The sequence below is a fragment of the Phacochoerus africanus genome, chromosome 15 (genome assembly GCF_016906955.1).
Source record: "Phacochoerus africanus isolate WHEZ1 chromosome 15, ROS_Pafr_v1, whole genome shotgun sequence".
Lineage (NCBI taxonomy): Eukaryota > Metazoa > Chordata > Mammalia > Artiodactyla > Suidae > Phacochoerus > Phacochoerus africanus.
The window spans coordinates 60,326,920-60,351,315 of NC_062558.1; the positions used below are offsets into that span (position 1 = coordinate 60,326,920).

Here is a 24,396-nt window from a genome sequence, read left to right on the forward strand (position 1 = left end):
AGGGGGAAGCGGCTGGAGGAGTGGCCACTCCGCAGTGGCCCACAGGCTGCCCTGTTCTAGCTCAGGGCCCATGGAAGTCTTTGTTTTTTCTTTAGGTTGTAGTTTATTGAGGACCTAGACACTGCTATTTGCAGGGTCAAACACTGCTATCACACACGCGAGTTTCCATCCACCACGCAGTTTGCCTCCAAGAAAAGTTAGGCCACACGAAAGGTAAAATATACAGATAGTCACAATCCACCCCTCTGGGCGTGAAGCTGGCTCTGGTTGCCAGGCAACTGCTCTCAGGGGGATAAAGTCCACACTGCAAAGTAACATCTACCCTCCTCTCTGAACATAAAATCCCACGGAGAAATATCATTCCTTAAACTTAAAGCTTTCATCTCCCTTCAATATGTTAGCATGAGAGAAAATTTTTTTTTCCTTTTTTTGCTTTTTAGGGCCTCATTCGTGGCATATGGAAGTTCCCAGGCTAGAGGTCAAATCAGAGCCACAGCCACAGCAACACTAGATCCAAGCCACATCTGTGACTTACATCACAGCTCATGGCAACACCAGATCCTTAACCCACTGATCAAGCCCAGGAATCAAACCCGCATCCTCATGGATACTAGTCGGGTTTGTTACGGCTGAGCCACAATGGAGACTCCAAGAGGAGATTTTTTAAAGTGTTACTAGTTACTTATCGTAAGAACGATTTCCATGTTATTTTATAGAATCATAGAATCTCTAGAATGGGAAGGATGCCACTGCCTCCAGCTGAGGCTTGAGCCTCTGTCCAGTTTCTGATGGAACTGGAAGCCTTGCCCTCAAAGTGTTCCTTGGCTGCTCTTGGAGCCCCTCTGAGCCTCAGTTTGGGTGCTTTAAAATCTGTTTCACGGAGATGAGAAACGCAGACTTGAAAGGTTGTCTGATATGAATTGAGCCAATGAGAACGTACAACCAATAGTCTGAATGAGTAGGAAGAACTCAGGAAGCATTCCTGGTCTTGTCCTCCACTATAGCGTATCAGCCAGGCCCAGTTCTTCCCTGGCCCTGGGCGAGAAGCTAGACAGTCCTCAGGCCTTTGCTGGTCTTCCCGAGGTAGCAGGGGGACCACCAGACACTGGAAGTCAAGACACACTCTCAAGTCAGCCCTGAAAACAACTAGTCCAAGGTCTGGATGGGCAACTGAGGCTGGATCTATTAACCAATATTCAATATTCAATTGGTTATTGGTTATTAACCAATAACCAATATTCAATTGTGGTGTTCAATATTTTGACTATCTTTTTTTTTTTTTTTTTTCTTTTCGCCTTTTCTAGGGCTGCTCCAGCAGCATTTGGAGGTTCCCAGGCTAGGGGTCTAATCGGAGCTGTAGCCACCGGCCTACACCACAGCCACAGCAACACTATCCGAACAGTATCTTTGATCTACACCACAGCTCATGGCAACGCCAGATCCCCAACCCACTGAGCAAGGCCAGGAATCGAACCCGAAACCTCATGGTTCCTAGTTGGATTTGTTAACCACTGAGCCACGACAGGAACTCCAATATTTTGACTATCACCTCAATATCACCCCTGATAGGTTCCCAGAACCCCCAGCCCACCCCCACCCCCCAATGTGGGTTTTGGAGTTGGGCACTGAGATAACAATGGCCTATGGAAAACAACTCGCCTGCAGAGATTAACCGCTTATAAAGATTATAAAGATTAACTGCTCTCGGTCATGGGACTGGACTCCCCACCCCTCCCTTGAATTGTGTAACCTTCCCCTCCTTCTTTTTATTGTTCCTGTCATAAGTTCCCTCCATAAAGTCCCGCCACAGATTCCCTCCATGAATCCTTTAAAAGCCTGGCATCTCCTCACAGTCGCGCCTGGTGCCATCCTGAGCTCAGGGCATCTTTTTCGGATGCCTTCATAAATCTCTCTTGCTGTGGCCTTGCGCGGTCCTCTCGGCAAACCTAACACACCCCTGCAGTCAGGGAAGAGCCATGACCTATCCGACACATTTATTGCTAAAAAACTGAGAATTTACAGACAGCTCAGCCTGCTTAGATGTGGTCCATCTCCGCTCAAACCGTGTCTTGTTGAACCAAGGGCTTCTACCCTAAATAGGAACTCCTGTCCCATCGAAAAGGAGGGCAGACAGCAATTACTCTTGAAACTAAGAAAAAAACATGACCATAGATTATTGTGACTGATTTAACAAAAACCAGTGGCTGAGTTAGACACAGATTAACTCAACATTACTTGCCTCCATTTTTCCTCTTTTGTTTCTCTGGCTCTTGCCTCATAGATTATGGGTTTTGTTTGTTCGTTTGTTTTTAATGACTTTACTGAGGCGGAGTATACATGGCACAACACATACCACTGTGAATATACAAACAAATGCTCTCTAGCAAATTTACGGAGTTATGCAACCATCCCACAATCCACTTCTAGACCATTTCCATCACCCCAGAAGGCTCCTTCATACTGACTGCACTTAATCCCCACTCTCTCTTCCAGCCCCAGGCAACCACTGCTTTTCATCTCTATGAATTTGCCCTTTCTAGGAGCTTTATGGAAATGGAAATGGAATAAGTGCAGATCAGCAGTTTATTTTATCATATTTATAATCATTCCACTGTAAAGAATTTCGTTTAATCATTCTCCCATTACAGATTGTTTTCATTTTGGGGCTTTATAAATAGCCATGCTATGAATAGTCACACACAAGCCTTTGGGTAGACACCACGCATTTTCATTTTTCTTAGGAAGATACCTAGGACTGGAATTGTTTTATTTATGTGGTATGTGTATTTTTAACTTCTAAAGAAACTATCAAACCATTTTTCACAGTGGCAGCACCCATCTTTCATTCCTACCAGCAATGGATGAAGGCCGTGTCTGCACATCTTCACCAGGGCTTGATATGGTCAGTCTTTTTCATTAGAACAACTGTATGGCCATCATTAATAAGTCCACAACTAACAAATGAGGGTGGAGAAAGGGGACCCTCCTACACTGTTGGTGAGAATGTAAATTGGTACAACCACTCTGGAAAACAGTATGGAGGTTCCTCAGAAAACTAAATACAGAACTACCACATGACCCAGCAATCCCACTCTTGAGCAAATATCCAGACAGAACTTTCCTTGAAAAAGACACATGTATCCCTATTTCCTAGCAGCACTGTTCACAATAGCCAAGACATGGAAACACCCTAAATGTCCACAGACAGACGAATGGATTAAGATGATGTGGTACATATACACAATGGAATACTATTCAGCCATAAAAAGGAACAGAATAATGCCATTTGCAGAAACATGGATGGAACTAGAGACTCTCATACTAAGTGAAGTAAGGCTGAAAGAGGAAGACAAATATCATATGATATCACTTATGTCTGGAAACTATGGCACAAATAAACCCTTCCACAGAAAAGAAACTCATAAACTTGGAGAGCAGACTTGTGGTTGCCAAGAGGGAGGGGGAGGAAGTGGGATAGACTGGGAATCTGAGATTAATAGATGCAAACTCTTGCCTTTGTAGTGGATAAGCAATGAGATCCTGCTGTATAGCACTGGGCACTACATCTAGACACTTATAATGGAGGATAATGCGAGAAAAATAATGTATATATATATATGTGTGTGTGTGTGTGTGTGTGTTACTGGGTCACTTTGCTGTATGGTAGAAAATTGACAGAACACTGTAAACCAACTATAATGGAAAAAATAAAAGTCATTTAAGATGTAAAAAAAAAAACCAAAAAACAAAAAAACCACTGTATGTGTGGTGTCTCACTGTGGCTCTTGTGGGTAGGTGTGTGCGTCGTTTCTCTAATGACTGATGGTGTTGAGACCTAGCATTTATTGAGGCAATATTTTATCATGGTCTCTCCATTATTGCCATTTGGTGGGATCTTCCCATTCAGCGTCAGGGGAGCTCGAGCAAGGCTTCCCTCTGTTTTCCCCTCCCACCTCCATCATGGGGGAGAGGAATGAGACCTTGTCTGACCTGAATTGAGACTCCCTGGGAAGAAAGAGCATTGCATTTGGTTTTTCTGACCCAAAAGCTCTGGGCACAAAGAAGGTCTGGACTGGGCAGAGGCCGCCTTAGTCATCAGCTCTCCGAGGAGGTAGAAATCTTCATGTTCCATTCTTACCTGTCAGCATCTAGAATTCCCTGATGTCTGCCCCAACAAGAAAACAGGCCTACACTGCAAAAGATGCTTAAATATGACCTCACGCCTTTCCCGTGTCATCCTAGGCCACACACACATTTACAAAAGCACTGTCCGGTAGAGGATGTTTGCATACAATGATGGAAGCAACGTGGACACTGGAGTCTGTGCCCTGAGGTCGCACTTTGTAGAATGAGTCATAGGGGCGGGTGGGGAGGGGGTGCTGGTGATGCCTGAACCTGTTTGTAAGGCACAATCGGGCACCAGCCACCCCAGGACAGTGATTTTACAAAGAAGGAGCCTAAAACTCAGAGATCACAGCTGAGTGCATTTCATTCTTCCAAGAATGGGGGTGGGGGGGGAGGAGCCAGAGGGCTGGAGGGTGGGGGGACACCAGAGTGAGGAGGATGGGGGTAGGGGTGAGGAGTGTGGGAGTGGCAGGTGGAGAGCCCCCGGGCAGGCATGACGGCTCTGTATCAGGAGATATTCTGAAGGTCACGGTCCAACCAAGACTCCTCAGGACAGGCCGCATCCCCACAAGAGAGGCCTCAAATGTTCATTGTCAAGACGATGAACTGGGGATAAAGAGAGAGAGTACGGTCACCCACTATTTTCCTAGCAGCCCGGTTTGTTTGTGTCACGGGCCTTCCTCCATTGGATCGCTGTGCTGCAAACCCAACTTCTGCCTCAACAGGTAATAATTTTAGAACATCTGACTCATTCTCAGCAGGTTAAGGTTAAGTTTTCCGGAGGCCCTGAGCCCTTTCTGAGTGAGCTCAGGTCAGTGTGGACAGTGAGAAAGAGAGAGAGAAGGAGACAAGAGAGGGTTACCACACCTGAGACCCTCTTGGGAGGGAGGGAAGGGAGGGAGAGACAAAGAGAGAAAGAGGGAAAGAGAGAGACCAAGGCCAAGGTTACCCGAGGTGGCCGGGTGGAGGAAGCTACTTTTAGCAGAGGATCTGCAGGTGAGGCCAACTCAGGCAGAGGAAGGCTCAGATTCTCTCCTATGGGAAGAGGAGGGGTGTTTAAAACAGTGGCTCCCGGAGTTCCCATCGTGGCGCAGTGGTTGACGAATCCGACTAGGAACCATGAGGTTGTGGGTTCGATCCCTGGCCTTGCTCAGTGGGTTAAGGATCTGGCGTTGCCGTGAGCTGTGGTGTAGGTCGCAAATGTGACTCAGATCCCAAGTTGCTGTGGCTGTGGTGTAGGCTGGCAGCTACAGCTCCAATTAGGCCCCTAGTCTGGGAACCTCCATATGCCACAGGTGTGGCCGTAGAAAAGACAAGAGGACAATAAAATAAAATAAATAAAAGTGGCTCCCAACTTGGCCCCACACTGGACTCATAGGGGAATTAAAATACCAGTGCTTGGGTCCCACATCCAAAGCTTTGCATTTCATGGGTCTGGGGCATGACTAGGATGCTGAAGTTTTTAAATCTTCCCAGAGGATTTTAACTTGCCGCCAGAGTTGAGGGTGGCAGGTTTAAAGGGAGAGGGAGAGGTGAAGGGCTCAAAGGTTTTTCCTGTTGTCCTTGGGAGTGGTAAGCACAGGGCTAGGGCGAGAGCTTACAACCACTGACACTGTTGTTGGGGAGGAGGAAATAGCATACAGAGCTCAGTCCAGCCCGCACACCTGTGGACACTTGGGTTGGAGGTGACACCTTGCATCTGAAGCAATAGAATGCTTCCTCCATGCTTCTGAACTTTGGGGCTTTTGACTGGTTGAGAGTTTTTGGTTTTTTGTTTATTTGTTTCTGTCAGTCTTTTTTGTGTGTTGTGGTTTAGTTTTTTTTTTTTTTCTTTTTCTTTTTAGGGCCACACCTATGGCATATGGAAGTTCCCAGGCTAGGGGTTGAATCAGAGCTGTGGCTGCCGGCCTACACCATGGCCACAGCACCACCAGATCCGAGCCTCGTCTGTGACCCGCAACACAGGATCCTTAACCCACTGAGTGAGACCAGGGATTGAACCTGTGCCCTCAAGGATGCTAGCCGGGTTCATTATCACTGAGCCACAACAGAAACTTCCTGGTTGAGAGTTTTTGATATCAAAGTTGACCCCTTACCAAGGGCATGTGGCAACTGCCACACTTTCTTCACGCTTATTGGTGGCAAAACATTGAGGTAAATGAGAAATAAAGGTGGACACAGGGGAGCATGTTGTTTTCACAAGGGACTAGCTGAGCATGTATGTCTTTCCTTGGCATCCTGGAGTGTTTTATATGTTACCCATCTGAGCTGGATTTATTGAATGCATTGTACATGCCAAAAGTGAAAGAGAAGACTAGAAAAGAAAAAAGCCCAGTCTCTGTTCTTTGTGAAATCATAACATATCCAGGCATCTGAGACACACATGAGAAAGGCAGTGACGCATCAACATAATAAATTGCCAAGTTATATATTATTATAAACCAAAACATCTGGTGTAAGATTAAAGCCTAGGACTCTGTCTGCAAATGGTGAGACTGAGGCACAGAGCAGGTTGATTGACAGTTCCATCCCCTGTCTAACACATCCTGTCATCAACCTCTTTCTCTTGGATCAGTCAATAAAATGGTACCCGCATCCGAAGTTACTGCTGACTCTGGAAATGAGCCGATGTGTTCGGCCTGAGCACAGAAAAGCATGGGGCGGAGGAAGAGCTCAGAGATGGGAAGGAGATACCAGCTGCCTGACCCTACTTGCCCCTGGGTCCAAGGGAAAGCAGAACTGGACAGAAAGCACAGGGAGAGAAAGGAAAAACAGGGAATAAAAGTTATGAACCACTGAAGGAAAGTGTCCCCGCTCCCCTTTGGGCAGAATGTTTGACCATCATCCTCAAACTTTAGCAGGTTTAAGAATTAATGCCGATTCTGCTAAAATGAGATCTGATCCAGTGGGTCTGGGGTGGGAGCTGATACTCTGCATTTCTTATTCTTGTTTTTATTTTGTGGATTTTTCTTTTTCTTTCCTTTTTTTTTTTTTTTTTTGGCTGCACCTGTGGCATGTGGAAGTTCCCAGGCCACAACAGTGACAATGCCAGATCCTCAACCTGCTGTGTCACCAGGGAACTCCCTTGTGGATTTCTTTTATTGAGATGTAACTGACACACAACGTCGTGTAAGTATCAGGTGGCAAATGCGTCGACTTGCTGCATTGATATACTGTAGTGTGGTCACCATCCTGGTGTCAGCTAGCACCTCCACCCCGTCATGTCAGAGTTTCTCTATTGTGGTGAGGACAGTTAAGATCTAGTCTTAGCAGCTTCGAAGTCTGTGACATGGACTATAATCATGAGGTGGGACCCTTCATTTATTACAAGCTCCCCTGGGTGACGGTCATGCCACTGGTGCATGGACCACCCCTGGGGCAGTGGGGGAGGTCTAGCCACACCTTAGACCCTCATCCGAGCCTCTGAAACTGACCCACACGTGCTCCTCCAACAGTTTTGCTGTGATCAGTCCCCCAACTGGGAAAAGCTGTGCCTCTCTCAGGATTTTGAGGTGTGTATGTGCATTTACACGTGTGGGTGCATGCGTGCACACACACACACACAAAGACCCACCAGATGGTGTGAACGAGGAGGCTGAGGAGCCGAGGTAGCAGAGGGAGGAGGATGTGGGGGCAGGGTTTGCGAGCTCAGTCTGTCCCGGGCAGACTAATCTCTCTGGCTCAGTTTCCACCCCTGCAACACGGGGGTCCTGTCAGTCCTTAGCTCGAGTGGCTGTTGTCACGAGGAGACTGACAGCAAAGTGAAGGGCACCTCTCAAACACCAGCAATGTCAGCATCACCCCCAGGCTAGTGTGAACCCTCCTGTTTGATCCCGATGGATCACCCTCTCAGCAAGCGTGTGGCCTCTGCCCAGTCCGGGCCGGATTCCCGGGCAGAAGGCCTGGCTCGGCCATACCTCGTTTATGTTGAGATGAATGAACTCCTTGTTCTTCGTACTAAGAGCCTGGAACATCCCTGAGGGGAGAGATGGGAGAAAGGCATCGCTGTGGAGGAGTTCCTCAACAGGCCTCCTGTTTCCCAGACTCAGGGCCTCTGAGAAGCGTGTGGGGGAGCTGCTCCATCTGCCGGCAGGAAGTGAGCTTCGTGGGCCGACTAATGGGCTTTCTCCCAGGGCGGGGAGCCTCTGGGATGCCCGTGATGGCAGACGTTGGCTGGCAGGTCTCTCACGTACCATATGCCAGGCAGCCCGTCAGCTCCTGGATCTGAAACACCACCCCCATCTTAACAGAGCCCCTGCAATCCACCCCTTTCTCCCCAGAAAAGCAGCACACGGACCTAGCAGTCTGCATGAGTCTGGAAAGCTGCTCGATCCCTTTTGAGAGGGTGAGCATCGGGTGTTCCCACACGTAGGTGGAGCCGGAGTCTGAGACAGAGCCCGTCCAAGCTAGATGCCCCGTCTACCGCCCTGAATAACAGGAGAGTTATTTTCCTCTCCCCACCACAGTCTCCACATCATGGCCAAACCCAGGCCAGGGATGGAGAGACAGAAGAGATAGAACCCAGCAGCCACAGGCAGTGAGTATGGATCCTGAGAGAATTGGGGAAGCTCATTGTGGACCAGGTCTTAGATGATGCGCAGGACTTGTGGAGAATTTTGGAAGGGGAGCAAAAGACATGATGATTATGCTAAAAACAAGTCTCTCCAGGAGTCCCCTGGTGGCACAGTGGGTTAAGGATCGGTGCTGTCACTCCTGTGGCTCAGGTTTACTGTTATGGCAGGGGTTTGATCCCCGGCCTGAGAACTAATGCAGAACCAAAAAGAAATAAACACCCCCTCCCCAGGACTCTCTGATAGGGATGTTTACAGATGAAAGGATCAAATTTCTAAGATGTTATTAAATAATCAGAAAAGAAAAGTGTGCATCAGGGGATCATACGAAAAAGGTAAGCAAGATGATAACCGTTGAGATTGGGTAGAAGGCGTTGGAAGCACTGGGAAATTTTCTCTTTTTCTTAGGGCCACGCCCACAGCATATGGAGTTTTCCAGACTAGGGGTCAAATCGGAGCTACAGCTGCCGGCCTACGCCACAGCCACAGCCACATAGGATCCGAGCCACTTCTGCAGTGTACACCACAGCTCACGGCAACGCCAGATCCTTAATCCACTGAGCTAGGCCAGGGATTGAACCCGCAACCTCATGGTTCCTGGATGGATTCATTTCTGCTGTGCCACAATGGGAACTCCCGCACTGGAAATTTTTATAAAAATGATGCTGTGTTGCTACCCCCAGATTCTAATGCAATCAGTCTGTGCAGCCTGGGCATCACCAGTTTTGGAAGCTCACCTGGGGACTGTTACGTGTCATAGGCACTGGTCATGTGTGTCATGAGAGGCACTGGTGGAGAGCGTGTGGGGAGTGGTTATTATTCTCTATACTTCAGTGCATGAGCAACATTTTCTAGATTGAAAAATTAGCATCAGGATTTGCCATTGTGGCTCAGTGGTTAACGAACCCGAACAGTATCTATAAGGATGTGGGTTCGATCCCTGGGTTAAGGATCTGATGTTGCCGTGAGCTGTGGTGTAGGCCTTATACACACACACACACACACACACACACACACACACACACACACACGGTAACATCAGCCAGGCCTTATACACACACACACACACACACACACACGGTAACATCAGCCAGGCCTTATACACACACACACACACACACACACACACACACACACACGGTAACATCAGCCAGGGGTAAAGCCATTGCTTTTTTGTTGTTGTTGTTGGTCTTTTGTGAGTTTTTTTTAGGGCCCCACCTGTGGCATATGGAGGTTCCCAGGCTAGGTAGGGGTCGAATCAGAGCCGAGTCTGCCACCTACACCACAGCTCATGGTGATGCGGGATCCTTAACCCATTGAGCAAGGCCAAAGATTGAACCTGCGTCCTCATGAATCCAGTTGGGTTTGTTAACCACTGAGCCAAGATGGGAACTCCTTGCTTTGGTATTTTTAAAGTTCTTCAGATAATGAACCTAGCGAGAGGCCCCTGGAGCGGACAATGTTAAGTGCTGAGGGTCTTCTCCTAGGATCCCTCGGTTATAAGAACAAGCTGAGGAGTTCCCATTGTGGCTCAGCACTAACAAACCCAACTAGTATCCATGAGGACTCGGGTACGATCCCTGGCCTCGCTCAGTGGGTTAAGGATCCAGCTGTGGTGTAGGTGGCAGATTTGGTTCAGATCCAGTGTTGCTGCAGCGGTGGCAGAGGCCGGCAGCTGCAGCTCTGATTCAACCCTTAGACTGGGAACTTCCATATGCTGTGGATGTGGCCCTAAAAAGAAACAAAAAAACAAACAAACTAAACCCCAAAACTATTAAGCTTCAGAGTGCTTAAGCAAGTGTGGGCATCCAGGACCCCCATCTGCCTGGTTGCTGAGTTACAGGCCTGGGTTTGCTTTGTTCAGCTTCAGCTGCCTGACCACCCCGTGAGGGGTGGCTGGATGTAAACTGCAAACATCAAGGACCATGGATACATAATCCCTCTCTTTTGGTGGTAACAAATCTCGCTTGAGACATGGGGTCAGTGTCCAGGGCTTACAAACACCAAAGGGAGGGAGGGAGGGAGGCTACACAGGGATTCCGTGAGTTGCGATGGGATCTGACTTTTCTTCGATAGGACGCTGGAACCCTATCCTCACCCAGCCACCCTCCTGCCAAGACACTATGAACAGATGGAGAATGACCATCACGGATCTGCCCCCCCCCCGCCCCCGCCCACCTCAATCCCCACACTGCTAACTGCACACATCACACAGACAGGGCAGTGGCTCGGCCTCTGCCAGAGTTTCATGGATTCTTTCTTTTTTTGTCTTTTGTCTTTTTAGGGCCACACCCATGGCATATGGAGGTTTCCAGGCTAGGGGTCGAATTGGAGCTGTTGCCACCGGCCTACGCCACAGCCACAGCCACGCCAGACCTGAGCCGTGTTTGCTACCTACACCACAGCTCATGGCAACACCAGATCGTTAGCCCACTGAGCAAGGCCAGGGATCGAACTCGAAACCTCTTGGTTCCTAATCAGATTCGTTTCCACTGCGCCACGACGGGAATTCCCATGGACTGTTTCTTATGTGCTCTGGGAAGGTGACAGAGGGAGGAGGGCTCCCTTCAGGCCCAGGACATGCAGCCCCGCCAGACACTTACGGCTCGCATTCTCCAGTCGGACCAGGCAGTTGAGGAAGTCGTCGAAGCCCAGCTGGAGCTCCGGGTCCGCATATCTGAGGACAATCAGCTGCAGGAGGGGGCTGCTGAGCTGGAAGCCTGTGGGGAGAGGGAGGAGGCCCGAGGTCCCCCTGGCTGAGCCCCATGGGGCGCACCTTCGGAAGCACCCAGTCAGCCTGGGGTGGATGAGTGAAGTGAGCTAGTGTCCGAGTGGTGCCCTTGGTTCAAGTGCATGTGACAGTGGGTGCAGGCAAAGTCCCAGTGCACCTTCTGAAGTCCCGAGTTAAAGATCTTGGCTTTGACCCCACATCACCCCTGGGGTCTTGCTGACATTTCAGGAAGCCTCACTTGGGAGAACTTGATGCTGGACAGTGTCTGAGCCCCATGACCCCTCCTACCCAGCCTCATTCTGGTTCAAGGGCTACATTTCCATCTCTTGCTGGCCCTGGGTTGGGGGTCCCAGCTGGGACCCCCCCCCCGCAGTTAATGGGTATTTCCCATGGGCATTTTAGCCCAGAGGTGTAGGGGCCCAGAAGTGCAGGAGTTTCTCAAAGGGGACCCGGAGCAGGCTCACCCACACACATCTGAGATGGAGTGAAACCTGGGGCCTAGACACTTTGCTTCCCTTCTCTGGGCTCCACTTTGCTCATTGGTCGAATGAGGGGTTTGGACGATGTAATGCTCCTTCTAAATTCAACACTGAAAGCCTTGATTTTCTTTCTTTCTTTCTTTTTTTTTGCGTTTTAGGGCTGCACCCGTGGCAGAAACTCCCAGGCTAGGGGTCTACACCACAGTCACAGCAACTCGGGATCTGAACTGCATCTGCAACCTACATCATAGCTCACGGGCAATGGCCAGATCCTTAACCCACTAAGCAAGGCCAGGGGTCAAACCCGCGTCCTGGAAACTAGTCTGGTTTGTTTCCATGGTACCAGAATGGGAACTCCTAAATGCCTTGATTTCTAACTGGTGTCCCCCCCCCCTTTTCCCTCAGCCTGCACCCTAACTTTCCAAGAGTTGTTCAAAGCGTTGCCTAGATGTCTGCCCAGGGCCTTCTTGTCCCCTCAGTCCAGGCAAGGAGGAGGCCAATTAGGTGCTGGGCACAGTTTCTGGGGTGTGCACTGTGGTACTGGCTGTTGGCAATATTCAGAATCCCAGTGTCTGCTTGATGGGGCTGGAGGAGGGGTGGGTGGGGCTGATCCCCCATCCGTGAAGTCAGGAGAAAAGATGTGGCCACATCCCCTCTAAATGGCTCCCTTTGTCCCCTGCTCTGTCCTGCCAGGTCCCCAGACCCTAAGATCAGGGCCTTTTCCTCTGTGGCACTTTTCACATTTATAACTAATTTTGTTTTCTCTGCCGTCGGACAGACCCAAGCTGGTCCTGATTTGCACATCCTGTCCATTTATCAGACCATGAAGCTGACAATGGTTCCCGGTGTTTGTTCTACCTGAGAGGGAACTGGATTACATACAGGCTTTGGCCGGGCCCAGGGTTGTGTCCGCGAAGCCTACTTTGTGGGAACTGCCCTGCAGCTTGGCAGGAGCTGTGGGCTACAGTGACTGTCATATGCCAAAGCCAGATGAGCCCCAGAGACTCCAAGGGCCTGGCAGTGACTGCCAGGGGGTTAGGAAGGCCAGTTGGAGCCCATTCTTCGTGCAGGGAATGGGTATAAATTGCAACAGAATCATCGGTTTGGATTCCATCTGCTGTGACACAGCCAGGGATAGAAGGGTATACGCACTATGGGCCCCAAACCTGACCCCAAACCACGGGATAGACATGCCTCGTCTCGTCTGTGTTAATCGCCATCTAAAAACAGAAATTAGAGGTTTGGGAACAGTACAGCTTGCCCCCAGAGCCCCATATAACTCTGCTTGGCCAGAAAACTTGGCCAGAGGCGAGGCCTCCGGGGTCAGGCTAACTGCTTCCTTAGTGGAAACACTTTCAAGATGCTCGCCAGTGCTGCACAGCCATTTAAAACATGCGCCCTGATGAGAGTGAGCGGATCCCGAGTCCGAACCAGGTTCTGCCCTTAAGAAGCATCCATTCTGGTCAAAGCCTGGCCCCCTCCTCAGGCCCTGAGAAGTGAGTGACCCCATAGACAGGACCAGGCTTTGCTTTACCTGCGGCTTTCAGGGCGCTCCGCAGCTCGTAGGAGGACATGGTGCCCGATTTGTCAGCATCGAACTGTAGGAAAAGGCTCTGTGGGAGGAGAGCAGAGGTGCTGAGAACGAGAGCCCCCAGGAGCCCTGCTGCGGCCCTTTGATGGCAGTAACAGGGCCCCGGCAGGGCAGAGAGTCCTCACCCCCCTGGAGGAGACAGTGGTTGGCTTAGAGCCCCCAGATGTGGGTCCCTTTGTTTTCCTTTCGTTTTGGGTGGAAGCACTGCAGTACTTCCCTAAGTCTGGGAAAGGAGTACTGGAATTCCATCATGATTTCTTCCCCTGGAAATCCTGATCCTGAACAGAAATCCTCTGGCCGGCAGCTGTCTCTTTAAAATCCCCTTCTGGGAAAGGGGGGGGGGCTGGAGGTTTGGGGTGACAAATGCACACATTGTATATGGAATAAACAGGGACCTCTACTCAATGTTCTTCTTCTTCTTCTTCTTTTTTTTTTTTTTTACTTTTTTTGGCTGCACCTGCAGCATGCAGAAGTTCCTGGACCCAAGCCGCTGCAGTGACAACACTGGCTCCTTAACCTGCTGCACCACAAGGGAACTCCCTCTACTCAATATTCTGTGATAACCTATGTGGGAAAAGAATCTGAAAGAGAATGGATGTGTGTATACGTATCACTGAATCCTTTTGCTGTCCACCTCAAACTAACTAACACCACATTGTACCTCAACTATATGCCAATAAGACTTTAAAAAATTAAAAAATAGAATAAAATCAAATCCCCCTCCACTCTAGGCTTGTGCCATCCGCTATTGGCCCTGCACTGGCCAGGTACATACCATCCACTTCTTCAGCTTGTCCCAGAACACTTTGAATTCACTAAACTCTAGCTTCCCATTGCCGCTGGTCTGTGCCGAGTGTATCAAGGAAGAAAGGAGAACGTGCAAGTACTTTCAACCCAGGGCATCCAGGGCTGCGGAGGTGAGGTGGGGAATGGGCTGGCATGGGTGACACGGGTGATGGGGACTCAGGGCTCCCAGGGAGGGGATTTAATTATTAAGCCATGAATCTCTGAAGAGGGGCCATTGGGGGGTGAGACGGGGATGGCAACAGGACCCCAAAGGACAAGTCCCTTCACTGGCCAGACGGTGCCTCTTGACTCTGTCCTAATTCTAGCCCCAGGGCCTCCCAGGGTTTGGTTACTCTCTTTGAAGAAGACGAATCCACATTCCAGGAAACTCTGCCTTACAGAAAAACAATGAGCATCTATTTCTGCCAGCATATTTGGAAGGATACGTCCATTAGAGAAATGATGTTTTTACACGAAATCAGGCTGAGTTCCTTGAATTTGATGTCTTTTTCTGAAATCACACGAGAAAGCAGAATTCAGTTGACCTTGATAAGATAAACCCATTTCCATCTGCTGAGCATCCAAGAGTGTGGCTGGATCTGGGCAGGGGAGGGTAGTGATGGGGTCACTCTAAGATGCTGGAGAGAGCAGAACGTGGCCTTTGGGGAGGAAGATTTCCAAAATAAAAACGGGGGTATCGTTCCATCCATTGATCCTAGTTTTAAGAATCCCAAGCAAAGAATAACAAATTAAGATTTTTATTGGGGGTTTATGTTGTGGCTCAGTGGTTACAAACCAGACTAGTATCCATGAGGATTCGGGTTTGATCCCTGGCCTCGCTCAGTGGGTTCATAAGGATCTGGCATTGCTATGAGCTGTGGTGTAGGCTGGCAGCTCTAGCTTTGATTTCACCCCTAGCCTGGGAACTTCTCGATGCCACAGGTGCAGCACTTAGAAAAAAAATTAAAAATTATTAAGGCTATTTAAAATGACAATTTAGAAATGATATATATGGGAGTTCCCATCATGGCTCATAAGTATCCATGAGGATGTGGGTTCTATTCCTGGCCTCACTCAGTGGGTCAAGGATCCCAAGTTGCCGTGAGCTGTGGTGTAGGTTGCAGACGTGGCTCAGATCCCGCATTGCTGTGGCTGTGGTGTAGGGTGGCAGCTACAGCTCTGATTTGACCCCTAGCCTGGGAATCTTCACACGCCGAGGGTGTGGCCCTAAAAGGACAAAAAAAAAAAAAAGAATGTACAGAAATGACATAAATGACCAATGGAAAGGTTCGGACGATGTTAGGTTATGTTCCTATGATGGATTATTACACAATCCTTCCTTTTTTATATGACAAAAACATATTCAAGATGTAAAGTGAAATCTTACACAAGGATAAAGTACAAAATGGGGACAATGAAAAAGCAAGTAACTAGAATGGACACTTTACAAACAATCCTACAGAACGGCCCATAAGCACATGCTCAGGGTGGGAAAATGAAAATTAAAAGCACAACGCAATATCCCGGAAGGGTGGAAATGAAGAAAGAGGCAATAGTAAAAACTGGCATGATTGTAGAGCAACAGAAACTTGGGCATCGTTGCTGGGAATAGTTTGATATTTCATAAAAAGTGAAACATATATAGAAAATATTTACGAGCTGGTCTCCATGGGTCTGAGGGGTAGATTGCAAAGGTGGTCTCGGGCATACAGGGCGCAGCTGAAAGTACCACATGTTTTGAAGCATATACAGTGACCTGTGGAAAGCTCCTAACAATTAAGTTTAAATGGCAGGACTTAGAATTATTGGAGATATTTGAATACTCATGTACCGCTACTGGAAAGGTAAAAAGGTCACTCTGGAAAATAGCCAGGCAGCTTCTGAAAACATTAAATACAGTTACTATTTAACTCGGCAACTGTCTTAGCTGTGTGTCCAAGAGAAATGAAAACACACCTCCACATAAAAAATTAGTACACGAAGGTTCACAGCAGCATTATTCATCGTAAATAACCAAATGTCCATCAGTAGATGAATGGATAACCCGAACCTGGTATATTCAGACAATGGAATGATAGCCAGCCATAAAAGGAAGTGAGGGAAAGGTGATGGCACGTTACAACCAGCCAAAGAGTTCCTCATTTTATATGGTCCTTTTTTTGTTTTTGTCTTTTTGTTTTTATTTTTTAGGGCTGCACCCGAGGCATATGGAAGTTTCTAGGCTCAAATCGGAGCTGCAGCTGCTGGCCTGCACTACAGCCAGAGCCACGCCAGATCCAAGCTATGTCTGCCACCTATACCACAGCTCATGGCAATGCAGGATCCTTAACCCACTCAGTGAGGCCAGGGATCGAACCTCATCCTCATGGATACTAGTCAGGCTCTCAATCTGCTGAGCTACAATGGGAACTCTGAAAGCTATTTCTAAAGTCTCCCTCTCCTTTGGCAACCACAAGTCTGTTCTCCATGTCCATGAGTTTGTTTCTTTTCTGTAGGTAGGTTCATTTGTGCCATGTATTAGATTCCAGATATAAGTGATAGGGTATTTGGATGAACTGGAAGTTTGGGGTTAGTAGAAGCAAACTATTGCATTTGGAGTAGATAAGCAATGAGATCCTGCTGTATAGCACAAGGAACTATATCTAGTCACCTTTTTTTTTTTTGTCTTTTTGCCTTTTCTTGAGCCGCTCCCACGGTATATGGAGGTTCCCAGGCTAGGGGTTGAATCGGAGCTGTAGCCACTGGCCTACACCAGAGCCACAGCAACGCAGTATCCGAGCCGTGTCTGCGACCCACACCACAGCTCACGGCAACGCCGGATCCTCAACCCACTGAGCAAGGCCAGGGACTGAACCCGCAACCTCATGGTTCTTAATCGGATTCGTTAACCACTGCGCCACGACGGGAACTCCTATATATAGTCACTTTTGATGGAACATGATGGAGATAATGTAAGAAAAAGAATGTATATATATGTGTGACTGGGTCACTTTACTGTACAGCAGAAATTGACAGAACATTGTAAATGTCTATAATAAAAAATTAAAAAAAAAAAAAGTCTACCTGGAGTTCCCATTGTTCCCATTGTGCCTCAGTGGTTAACGAATCCAACTAGGAACCATGAGGTTGCAGGTTCGATCCCTGGTCTTGCTCAGGGGGTTAAGGATCCAGTGTTGCCATGAGCTGTGGTGTGGGTCGCAGACGCGGCTTGGATCCCACGTTGCTGTGGCTCTGGTGTAGGCCAGGGGCTACAGCTCCGATTCAACCCCTCGCCTGGGAACATCCATATGCCACGGGAGCAGCCCAAGAAATGGAAAAAAGACAAAAAAAAAAAAAGTCTACCTGAAGTCAGCCCTGGAGAGAAGGTCTGTGTCTCTGATGAGTAGGGAGCCTGGGGGAGCTGGGGAAGCAGCAGGTGCTGCATGTCCCACGTCCCCCCACAGGAATCCTGGGGTCCCGCAGTGGTGGGGGGGCTGCAAGCACTTACTCTTTTGCAGCACAGCATTTAAAACATATTTGAGCTCCTCAGCTGTCACTTCCATGTCCTGTTGAAGTGAAGACAATTGCTTTTCAGATCCATGGGCCTACCCAGAGGATGGGAGAATGTCCCCAATCCCTGAGCTAAGCTCCCTAGAAAATGCTTACCCTGGAGGAAGCTTGGGTTCGAGCCTCCAAGCCCCTGCACAGCAAAAGCACCTGGAGAGCTTTAGAAAAAATCTCCACATGGGGTGGGGGGCTGACCCCAGGCCCCGTTTCCAGTGGAAGACTTGGGAGTATGGCTCACTGGTTATTTTCAAAGCCTCCAGGAGAGAATTTTAGAACCAGTGATCTAAAGCGGGTCACCAGGTCCTAGTCAATCTCAGCATCCGCAGCACTGAGAAGCTCATGGGAAATGCAGAGTCTCAGGCCCCAGCCTGGCCCCCCCACCCTGGAAACCTGCATTTCCAGGAGGCCTAGGTGATATCTATGTCCAGGATAGTTTGAGCAACACTGACTCGGGACTCCTCTGTCCAGGATTTTGAACCAGCCACGAGGAACACAACTGCCCATGAGGTTATTTTCATACACGCCTGCCCAGGCTCCACCCGGAGTGTCTGAGGCCTGGGGATGGGGGTGGGCATGTTCAGCCCTGAGAACATTCCCTGAGGCAGCCCCATCCCCGAGGAAACAGGAAGCCAGGGAGACAGAGCCTAAGCCCAGGCATAGGGCTCGTGTGAAGAGCAGCACAAGGACCAAGCAACTGAGTCTCTTGGGCACCTTTGGCTTAGTACTAAAGGGTGAATGAATCTGCAACATCCCCCTTCCCTTCCAAAGCCAGCTCTTCCTTTCTGGCAGCTTCGGTGGCTTCCCCACAGGCCTCTTCACTCTGGGAGCTGCCCCCCAATCCCAGGCCAGTCATGCGGAGAGCAGCCAAGCTGGAAATTCATTCCCTTCCACCACCCCCCCCCCCCCCCCCCCCCCCGCCACCTCTGCTGCCCGGGACAGCCAGCCCTGGGGAGAGGAGCAGCCAGCCACAGCCTGATAAGTAAGCACCAGCCCACGGGGCCTCTCTGCTCCAGCCCAGACTGTGGTCCCCAGGCCTCCCTGACCTGCCTGTTTACTCCCGTGCCCGAAATCCCACCGTTAGGGGTGGCGACACCCCTCCTTCACATTCAGAGCCTGGTCAGGGGAAGGACACTCAGTGTTCTTAGTACTTTGCCCTGAAGAGGTTTATCAGGCTGAGTATATTTTTGGCTACCAACAGAGAGGCTTCCAGATGGGGCGGATTCCAAAAGAAGGGAGGTCCCAGGAGCGGCAGGAACACCCAGATCCCCCAGGAGTGGTCAGGGCCCCCAGCAAAAAAGCTGGCCAACTGAGGATGGGAATTGGGGGAGGGGTGCGAAGGGCTGCCATGTCAGGGGCACCGATGGTCTCTTCTCCCCAGTGGCTGGCTGGACCCACATCTGCCGGCCTGGCCATGCCTTTGCACTAAGGATAGGATGCTGGTGTGTGTCTGCAAGCTAACAGTGGCCTCCATAGCACCACCGGGGAAGGGGGAGCCTTCTAAAGGCAGTGGCTGCGGGGCAGAGTTTAGAGCAGACATACCTTCCAGGCTCCCTTTACTGGCCTGAGCTCCTTGGGCCCCTAGTGCTCTGTCAACACTGGGTGCCTGCACGGAGGAGGCTGTCTTCAGTGCCTCCTGAATGACCGGGGCTGGTCTCACCTTGTGACCAGCTCCACCGTGCCTCAGGCACCCACGGCGCCTCTGGGAAGTGTGGCTGATAACAACTTTACTGCCTCCCCAAGCGGGAAGCCAGGCCCTGCAGGACATCAAGGGCTACCTACCTCACCAGCAACTTGTTTAAACAGGGCCTGGAACTGCTGTTCCTCCTCCGTCTCCTGGCCAGGGGCTGTGGGCTTTGGAGGCTGAAAATGAACCAGAGGAACTTGCATTGAACCCACAAAAAAGAAACTTGACATTGCTATCTCAAAGAAAGAGCAGGAAAGAAAAGCTGCAGGCTGGAGGTGGAGCCGCCTCTCAGGAGAAGCGGGAGCTCCCAGCCATGCCAAGCCCTGTGGTCCAGAACCGGCTGCATTACAAATGCAGCCTCCACTCCTGTGGAGCCTTTTTAGGGGCCTCTGGAAGGACTTTGTTAGTAAGAGCCTTAAGCCTCCTTGTCTATTTTTTCAATTTTTTATGTCTTTTTAGGGCGCACCCGCGCCATATGGAATTTCCCAGGCTAGGGGTCGAATCAGAGCTGTAGCTGCCAGCCTATGCCACAGCCACAGCAACGCCAGATCCGAGCTGTGTCTGAGACTTACACCACAGTTCATGGCAATGCTGGACCCTTAACCCTCCGAGCAAGGCCAGGGATCAAACCTGCAACCTCATGGTCCCTAGTTGGATTCGTTTCCGTTGTGCCATGATGGGAACTCCAATATTTTTTTTTAATTTTTTTGTCTTTAAGCCTCTTTGTCTAAAGGAAGCCTGACCTAGCAGAGTCCCTGCACCTCCTCTATCTTACCACTCATTTGACTAGTTACTCGCTTGATCATCCGACTTGATGCGAGGTACAATCTCTCAGGACAGGAGTCTGTTCTGGCCTGGAGCACAGACCCTGGTGCACTGAAAGCTCAGTAAGTGGTGTGAGCATCCTTTTCTTCTTCTGTTTTTGGCCCTGTTCACAAGCCGCAACCCAGAGAGGCAGCAAGGTCCCTAAAAGCTCCTAAAAAGCACATGGTGACCTTGGATGTGTCACACGGCTCCTGCTGCACCTCAGCGCCTCTTGGAAGCCTTACAGCCCTGGGACAAGCATAAAGCCAGCCCCCTTGGCCTCCCCAACACACAATGCAGGGAAGAAGTAACGCGTTCCCTGGAAAATCTAAAAATAATCTACCTGCTGCTCTCACTTTTTCTCATTTGTTTTTCTTCAATTGGGTACATTCAAAAGGTAGTCCCTGCCCTCTGGAGCAGCAGCTGCTTATTAGGGAACAGAGCGGGTTGGAGGCACAGAGAAAGATCACTCCAAACAGAGCTTCCTAGCAAGTACTTCCCTCATCCCCACGGGTCCTGTGGGGCTAGGAGGGTTTGGAAGGCACATGTCTTGTTCTCCAGCAGGTTAGAACCAAGCTGCTTACCTGATGACGGATAACTGTTCCCTGAACTTCAGAGTTTTACACGATGCCAGGATTAGAGGGACAGGTTTGAGGATGTCCCTGAGTCCCACCCTCCAAGGTCACTGAGAAGGCTCTCACCTCAGGAAGGTCGATGTCTACACTTCCATCCATGTCCCTGTGGGGGCAGAAAGCACCTGATTCAATGTGTGTTAACTTCCTCCTTAGGCTCTGCAGTACCGAAGGGCCCAGAGGTTCAGGAAGGTTCTGTCCTTTTTCAAGGATGTTCCATTTCGTTTCCCTTGTGGCTCAGTGGAAATGAATCCCTAGTATCCATGAGGATGCATGTTTGATCCCTGGCCTCACTCAGTGAGTTAAGGATCTGGCGTTGCCGTGAGCTGTGGTGTAGGTTGAAGATGCGGCTCAGTCTTGCATTGCTGTGTGTGGCTGTGGTGTAGACCGGCAGCTGTATCTCCAATTCGACCCATAGCCTGGGAACTTTCATATGCCGCGGCTGCAGCCCTAAAAAGCAAAAAAAAAAAAAAAAAAGACATTCCATTTCACGGGGCTGCAAACCTGGGCATGGATCGCCCTCTGCCCTCATCCCTCAGACCCTGCCCAGCATGAAAATGAGAGGGAGGCGGTTTACCCATCACCCAGGAAGAGCTTGCAAACCCTGAACTTCCAGAAGTGAAGGGCTCTTAACCAGTAGTCATCCCCTATTTCTCAGATGTGTTTTGACGATGGACGTTTATGAAGCGTTACATAGAACAGCAGAGCCTCCCTCCCACGTCTCACAAGCCAGGAGTTTCAGGATATGCTCCCCCAAACCTCTGCATCATTGCAGACAGTTATCCAGCCTATTGATGGTTAATCATTCGTAAGGGAATTTAAAAGATCATCGAGCAAGTTGAGTTGAACCAAAAAGACTGGTCCCAGGGCTGCATCCTTTGCCCCTGCCCCTTCCTGCAGCAGTAAACCCCTGTTCCCACTGGGGGTAGGGGTAGGCTATGGGTTGTGTGCTTATGTTTGGGGGCAAGAGGAAAAACACGGGGAAGATGTTGATTTTGTTGTTTGCATCTTTAGGAGAGCCTGCAGCGATACTGAAAACACTCTGAGAAAACCAATCAGTCTTCTAGATCAAAACCTGAAGCACTGCCCAGTTAACACAACTGCCCCAAGGGCAAAGGGCCCAGAGGGAGGCCAACAGGAGGGCGGCAGGGGGCAGCCTCCCCTCCTCCTCACCCCCGGGCACCCACCACAAAGCCTTCAGAGCTTTTTTGTTGTGCAGGCCCTTCTCGTGAGAACTAGATAGGTGGAATGAGAGCTTCCTGCGGCTCTTCTGCTGCTGATGGTTATGCTCAATGTCACAGCAGCTCAAGTACCTTGTTCGGGGTAAGCAAGCATGTGGAGTTGGCTTTGCCACCAATGCAGAGGACTCACCCCGCACCCCCACCCCAGACAGAGGGACAGAGAACATGAAAGGCAGACTGGCACAGCCTGGTGTTCTCCCTCTTCCACCCACAACACTTGCCATCTGCCTGGAACGGATACTAGGACGTTCCTTCTTAGCTTGTACTAGGATCTGGGAGAAGACTACAGAATAGCCCCTCAGCAGAGCTTCTGACAGTTAGAGACTTTGTGGTCTTGACTGAGTTGAAGAGAAAAAACCATGCCTCTTGGGAAACTCAACCAGATTTTCTAATTTCTTTCTTTCTTTTTTTGTCTTTTTTAGGGCTGCACCTGTGGCATACGGAAGTTTCCAGGCTGGGGGTCGAATCGGAGGCATGGCTGCCAGCCTACACCACAGCTCACGGCAACACCAGATCCTTAACCCACTGAGCGAGGCCAGGGATCGAACCTGCATCTTCATGGATACTAGTTAGGTTCTTAATCCACCAAGCCACAGCAGGAACTCCCAGACTTTCTAATTGAGGGTACAAGTGACCCCTGAACCACAAAGGTTTGAACTGCTCCATGTGGAATTTTTTCTTTTGCAAGAAATCAGTATGATGTTTATAACCATGGCTGGTTGGACCCGTTGCTGCAGAAAGCATATTTGCAGAGGGCTAACTATGGGACTTGAGTGTGGGAGGATTTTGGTATCTATAGTGGGTCCTGGCAGATAGTGAGGGTTGACTGTTTTCCTTTCTTTTTTGTCTCTTTTTGCCTTTTCTGGGGCCGCTTCCCACGGCATATGGAGGTTCCCAGGCTCGGGGTCTAATCGGAGCTATAGCCGCTGGCCTATACCACAGCTCACGGCAACGCTGGATCGTTAACCCACTGAGCGAGATCAGGGATCAAACCTGCAACCTCATGGTTCCTAGTTGGATTTGTTAACCACTGCGCCACGACGGGAACTCCTTTTCTTTCTTTTCTTTTCTTTTTAGAGCCGCACCCACAGCACATGGAGGTTCCCAGACTAGGGGTCAAATCAGAGCTATAGCTGCCGGCCTACGCCACAGCCACAGCCACGCAGGATCCGAGCTGCATCTGTGACCTACACCACAGCTCAGGGCAACGCCGGATCCTTAACCCACTGAGCAAGGCCAGGGATCGAACCCGCAACCTCATGGTTCCTAGTTGGATTCGTTTCTGCTGCGCCATGATGGGAACTCCAGGTTGACTATTTTCGCACCACCAATCCGACTCTATCCTACTAGACAAAAGTTAAACCAGAGCAGCCTGTCACAGCTGTCTCTACTTTGTTACCTCAGGCTGGTCCTTTGAGAAGGACTGTTCTGGGTTAAATACAGAATCCCTAGATTTTGCCATTCTCTGTAATCACTAGACTGTCTCCACCGATAAAAGAAATGGATTCTTGTATCTTGAGCCATTTTTTTCCCCTCTGCCACAGAGCAACCAATTATGAAGGGCAGTTGTGGGAAAATATTTTCTTTTCCTTTTTCTTTTCTTTTTTTTTTTTTTGTCTTTTTGCTATTTCTTGGGCCGCTCTTGCGGCACATGGAGGTTCCCAGGCTAGGGGTCGAATCGGAGCTGTAGCCACCGCCCTACGCCAGAGCCACAGCAACGCAGGATCCGAGCCGCGTCTGCGACCCACACCACAGCTCATGGCAACGCCGGATCGTCAACCCACTGAGCAAGGGTAGGGACCGAACCCGCAACCTCATGGTTCCTAGTCGGATCCGTCAACCACTGCGCCACGACGGGAACTCCGGGAAAATATTTTCCCATTATTATTTCCATTGAAATAACTGATACAAAATAATTTTGCCAAGGGGAGTTCCCTTTGTGGCTCAGTGGTTAACTACTCTGACTAGGAAACATGAGGATGCAGGTTCAATCTCTAGCCTCTCTCAGTGGGTCAAGGATCCAGCATTGCTGTGAGCTGTGGCGTAGGCCAGAAGCTGTATTTCTTCAACCCCTAGCCTGGGAACCTCCATATGCCGCAGGTGTGGCCCTAAAAAGGAAAATTAATTAATTAATTAATAATTTTGATAAGACATTGCAAAGGATCTTTGGCAGAATGTGAAGTATGCAGGCACCTAGCAATTAGCT

The 24,396-nt window shown here is 49.6% G+C and overlaps 1 protein-coding gene across 1 annotated transcript in view; it reads right to left on the minus strand.

Moving 5' to 3' along the window:
- Window positions 1-4,554: 4,554 nt before the first annotated feature.
- CAPN9 (calpain 9) overlaps window positions 4,555-24,396 on the minus strand; it is a 41,286-nt gene continuing 21,444 nt past the window's right edge. The window contains exons 12-20 of the mRNA XM_047760593.1: window positions 21,019-21,055; window positions 19,609-19,689; window positions 17,771-17,828; window positions 14,730-14,794; window positions 14,273-14,341; window positions 13,441-13,519; window positions 11,300-11,416; window positions 8,043-8,101; window positions 4,555-4,731 (exon numbers count right to left, since the gene is read on the minus strand). Coding sequence (XP_047616549.1) covers window positions 4,705-4,731; window positions 8,043-8,101; window positions 11,300-11,416; window positions 13,441-13,519; window positions 14,273-14,341; window positions 14,730-14,794; window positions 17,771-17,828; window positions 19,609-19,689; window positions 21,019-21,055 — 592 coding nt within the window. The 3' untranslated portion in view covers window positions 4,555-4,704. The remainder of the gene's footprint in view (window positions 4,732-8,042; window positions 8,102-11,299; window positions 11,417-13,440; window positions 13,520-14,272; window positions 14,342-14,729; window positions 14,795-17,770; window positions 17,829-19,608; window positions 19,690-21,018; window positions 21,056-24,396) is intronic.